The sequence below is a fragment of the Petaurus breviceps genome, unplaced genomic scaffold, assembly GCF_028583685.1.
Source record: "Petaurus breviceps papuanus isolate PSGF00001 unplaced genomic scaffold, PetGlider_PUasm1.0 398, whole genome shotgun sequence".
NCBI classification, from domain to species: domain Eukaryota; kingdom Metazoa; phylum Chordata; class Mammalia; order Diprotodontia; family Petauridae; genus Petaurus; species Petaurus breviceps.
The window spans coordinates 28912-33064 of record NW_027186314.1 but is presented as its reverse complement, the minus strand read 5'-3'; the positions used below and the strand labels follow the sequence as shown (position 1 = coordinate 33064).

General features: G+C 43.7%; 1 protein-coding gene across 1 annotated transcript in view; it reads left to right on the top strand.

Annotated features, from left to right (window-relative positions):
* The window catches only part of LOC138170840 (zinc finger protein 135-like), a 15716-nt gene that overhangs the window by 1054 nt on the left and 10509 nt on the right, over positions 1–4153 (top strand). The window contains exon 2 of the mRNA XM_069100348.1: positions 371–505. Within this exon, the coding sequence (XP_068956449.1) occupies positions 473–505 (33 nt within the window). The 5' untranslated portion in view covers positions 371–472. The remainder of the gene's footprint in view (positions 1–370; positions 506–4153) is intronic.

Genomic DNA, 4153 nt, shown 5'->3' with positions numbered 1-4153 from the left:
TGGCTCCATCCCAGAGCCTTCCCCACCCACAACCTTCCTAAGCTTCCCTCCTCCCTGGATCCAGCAGTCAGTCTGGTGTCTAGATAATTTGTGAGTGCTTACATGTGTGTGTGTGTGTTGGGGAGAGGGGAGGCAGGGAAGGCTGAGGACCATCTGGAGGGAGAGCTCTGAGTCTGGAGCCACTGAGGGTCCTACTGGTCTCATCCCCTTGGGGATCTGAAGTCCCTGCTGCCTCTTGGATCTCTGAAGGAGAATGGGGGAGGGGAAGGGGAAAGAGAAGGAATAAGAGAGGGAGGGGCCATTTTCTTTTCCTGTAAATTGGAGTCTTTGCCCTGAGGGCAGGTCCTGAAGGTTTATCCCTGTTGGTCAGCCTCCTTGCCTGGGAAGAAAAGGGAAAGACTGCCCCTCTGGGATCCTTCAGCCTGCAGAGGACCAAGGCCTGGCCCAAGCAGGGAGCCTGGAGCCCAAGGGAATGGCCCCTGGGAGCTGCAGACCCTCAGCCCAGGTGAGTGCACTGTCCTCAGACTGGACCAGCATCACCCAAAGAAACCATTTCCACAGACCTAGAAGATTGCCTGTGAGGCCAGAGATGCCCTGCCTAAGGATTGTTTCTTTACAGGAATATAAATAGGCAGGAAGTTGAAAACAGCCCTAACCACCATGCCCTGCTCTCTACTTCTGTATTTTGAAATGGTTGGAGGCACTTTGGCATCACAAGCACTAACAACCCCCATTCACCCATTCCAATTGCTGCCCTACTGTGTGCTTTTAAAAGTTTTCCCTCATGATGCCTGAGGCACAAGGCTGACCACTTCACTCTTTCCTCTGCCCTGTAGGGTCTTCTCTTTGCTCCCTCTAATCCTTGCTTAGCTCCCCTCCCACACATCCACAGAACTGCTCCCCCTCCCCTTTGCTTCTTTGGCCAAGCTCTCCCTGCCAGACCTTGAAGGCAGGATGATGCCCTGCTGGTCCTCCAGGGTCCGAGTTGCACCAACACTTTATCTGTCTGGGGCACACTGACCCCTCCTGTGTTGTAGCTGGTTTGACTCTCAAGGGCACAGTGAGAGGGCAGTAAGGGTTGAGAGGAGCAAATGCAATGAGCTGGGGTGGGGGGTAGGGCAGTATGCCCTCTGCATACTCTGGTCCAGTACTTCTCGAAAATTTGGCAACTCAAGAAAACAAGTGAAGTTGGCTTCTGGTTCACACTTACGGGTTCCCTGACTCTTAGCAGAGCTGTTTGGACCAAGCCAAAGAAAAGAATTTCTTCTTTAGCTGTTAGTGTAGTAGCATTTGTGAAGGGCCTTCGCATTAGAGAAGACATAAGGAAAGGTCCGAGTTTGGGGAACTATTCAAAGTTCTGGTAGTTTTCTCTTCCAGTTTGGGAAAAGGGGGTACTGAAGGAGACACTGAGTTCTCATCAGAGAGGTATCAGACTCAAAGGCAAAGACACAGTGGAGGGACTTAACTTTCTCCCCCAAATCTACATTTGACTATCTTCACAGCAGCCCTATATGGGAGGGGTTCTTATTATCTCTATTTTATAGTTCTGGAAACTGAGGCAAACAGAAGTTCTGTGACTTACCAGGGTCACACAGCTAATAAGTGTCTGAGGCTGGATTTGAACTCAGATCTTCATGATCTTCTACCATTTCCCAGCTCCCCCAGTGTTGTCTTGTGTCTGCCTTCCCACATCCCCTCCAACATTGACTGCTGCCTTTTTTTTTTTGGTCACTTTCGTCAGTTTTTCAGAGTATGAGATGAAACCTCACTGTTATTTTGGTTTACCTTTCTCATGTTAGGGTTTTGGTGTATTTTTTCCTGTCCTTGGGAATACTTGGCAGTTCTTCTTTTGAGAATTCTTTGTTCATATCCTTTGACCATTTATCTATTGGGGAATGGCTCTTTGTTGTTTTTGAGTTGTTTTAGTCTTGTCTGATCCTTTGGATACTCCTTAGGGAAAGATACTGGAGTGATTTGCCATTTTCTTCCTCAACTCCTTTTACAGATAAGGAACTGAGGCAAACTGGCTTAAGTGACTTGCCCAGGGGCACTTTGCTGGTAAGTGTAGGGGGCTAAATGTGAACTAAGATCCTCCTGACTCCAGGCCTGGTGCTCTATTGGTCAACCTACCCACCATTGGCTTTTTAAAAATATTTCATTTTCCCCAAAAATATATATAAAAATTTTTTTTGGAGGGGGGAAGGCAGGGCAGTTGGGGTTAAATGACTTACCCAAGGTCACACAGCTAATATGTGTTAAGTGTCTGAGGCCGCATTTGAACTCAGGTTCTCCTGACTCCAGGGCTAGTGCTCTCTTCACTGCGCCACCCGGCTGCTCCCTAAACATTTTTTGACATTCTTTTTTCCCCTTAATTTTGAGGTCCCAATTCTCTACCTATTTTCTTCCTCTTACACCTCCTACATATGGTGAGCATTCAGGAATGGATTATATATATATGTACAATCATGTAAAGCATTTCCATGTTAGTTATTTTGTGAAAGAAATTAAAAAGAAAGAAAGTGAAAAACAGTATGCTTTAGGTCTGTTCTGAATCAATTAGTTCTTTTTGTTGAGGGGGATAGCATGTTGCCTCATGAGTCCTTTGTCATTGTGTTAGATGAGGTGTCACTGTGAATTCTTCCCTGTTGTTCAACATAAAATGTTGCTGTTACTGTGTACAACATCCTCCTGCTTCTGCTCACTTCATTCTGCATCCGTTTATTTAAGTCTCTCCAGGTGTTTCTAAAATCATTCTGCTTTTCTTTTCTTATAGCACAGCAGTATTCCATTACACTCATATACCACATGGTTTTAAGCCATTCCCTAATTGATGGACATCTTTGCCACCACAAAAAGAGGCTTTATAAATACTCTTGTCCTAAATGGGTCATCTTCCCTTTTCAATCTCTTTGGGATACCGACTTAGTGTTATTGCGGGGTCAAAAAGTACACCCAGTTATATAGCCCTTGGAGTGTAGTTCCAAATTGTTCTCCAGAATGGCTGAATCAGTTCACATTCCCATAATGCATTAGTGTCCAAGTTTTCCTACTTTCCTCCAACACTTATACTTTTCCTTTTCTGTTTTATTAGCCAGTTTGATAGGTGTGAGGTGCACCTCTCTGAGCCAAAAATTTTGACGTAAGTAAGGTTCAAGCCCTCCCTTCCCATCTCCCCCGTATTACCCTTCCCTGTAATGGCTCTTCTCTGCCTGTTTTATATGAGATAATTCACCCCCTTCTACCTCTCCCTTCCCTCTTCTTAGAATGCAGTTCTCTTTCTCACCCCTTAATTTTGTTTTCTTGACTATCATCCAATCACAGTCAATGTATACTCCTAATTGCCTTAATAGTCAAAAAGGTCTTAAGAGTTTCAGGTGTCATCTTCCCATGTAGGAATAGAAACAGTTTTACTTTATTGAATCTCATCTGTTTTCTCTCTCCTGTTTACCTTTTGATGTTTCTTTTGGGTCTTGTATTTGAAGATCAGTTTTTTTTGTTGTTTGTTGTTTAGCCCTTGTCTTTTTGTTAGAAATGCTTGATTATCCTCTGTTTATTGAAGGTCCAGTTTTACCCCTGAAGGATTATACTCAGCATTTCTGGGCATATGATGCTTGGTTGTAATCCTAGTTCCTTTGTCCTTCTGAATATCATATTCCACACTCTCTGCTTTTTTAATGGAAAAGCTACTCAGTTTTGTTTTAGCCTTGCTGTGGCTCCATGACCTGTGAATTACTTCTTTCTGTCTGCTTGCACCCTTTTCTTCTTGACCTGGGAGCTCTGGAACTTGGCTATAATATTCTTGAGAGTCTTCATTTTGGGATCCTTTTCAGGAGGTGACTGGTGGATTCTTTCAATTTCTATTTTATCCTCTGGCTCCTGATATCAGGCCTATTTTCCTTGATGATTTCTTTGCCAAGAAAATACCAAATGGCATCATGAAAAGTCAGATATGACTCAAACAACTGAGGAAAAATTATAACATCCATATAGAATGTCTTGTAGAGTCTGGTATAAGATGTTGGTCTAATCCTAAGTTCCTTCCTGACTGCTTTCCAGTTTTCTCAGCACTTTTTTTTAACCAAATAGAAATTTTACTCCAAGTCATTGGTTTTCCACTTTATCAAGCACTGAGTTACTGAGTTCTAATGATTCT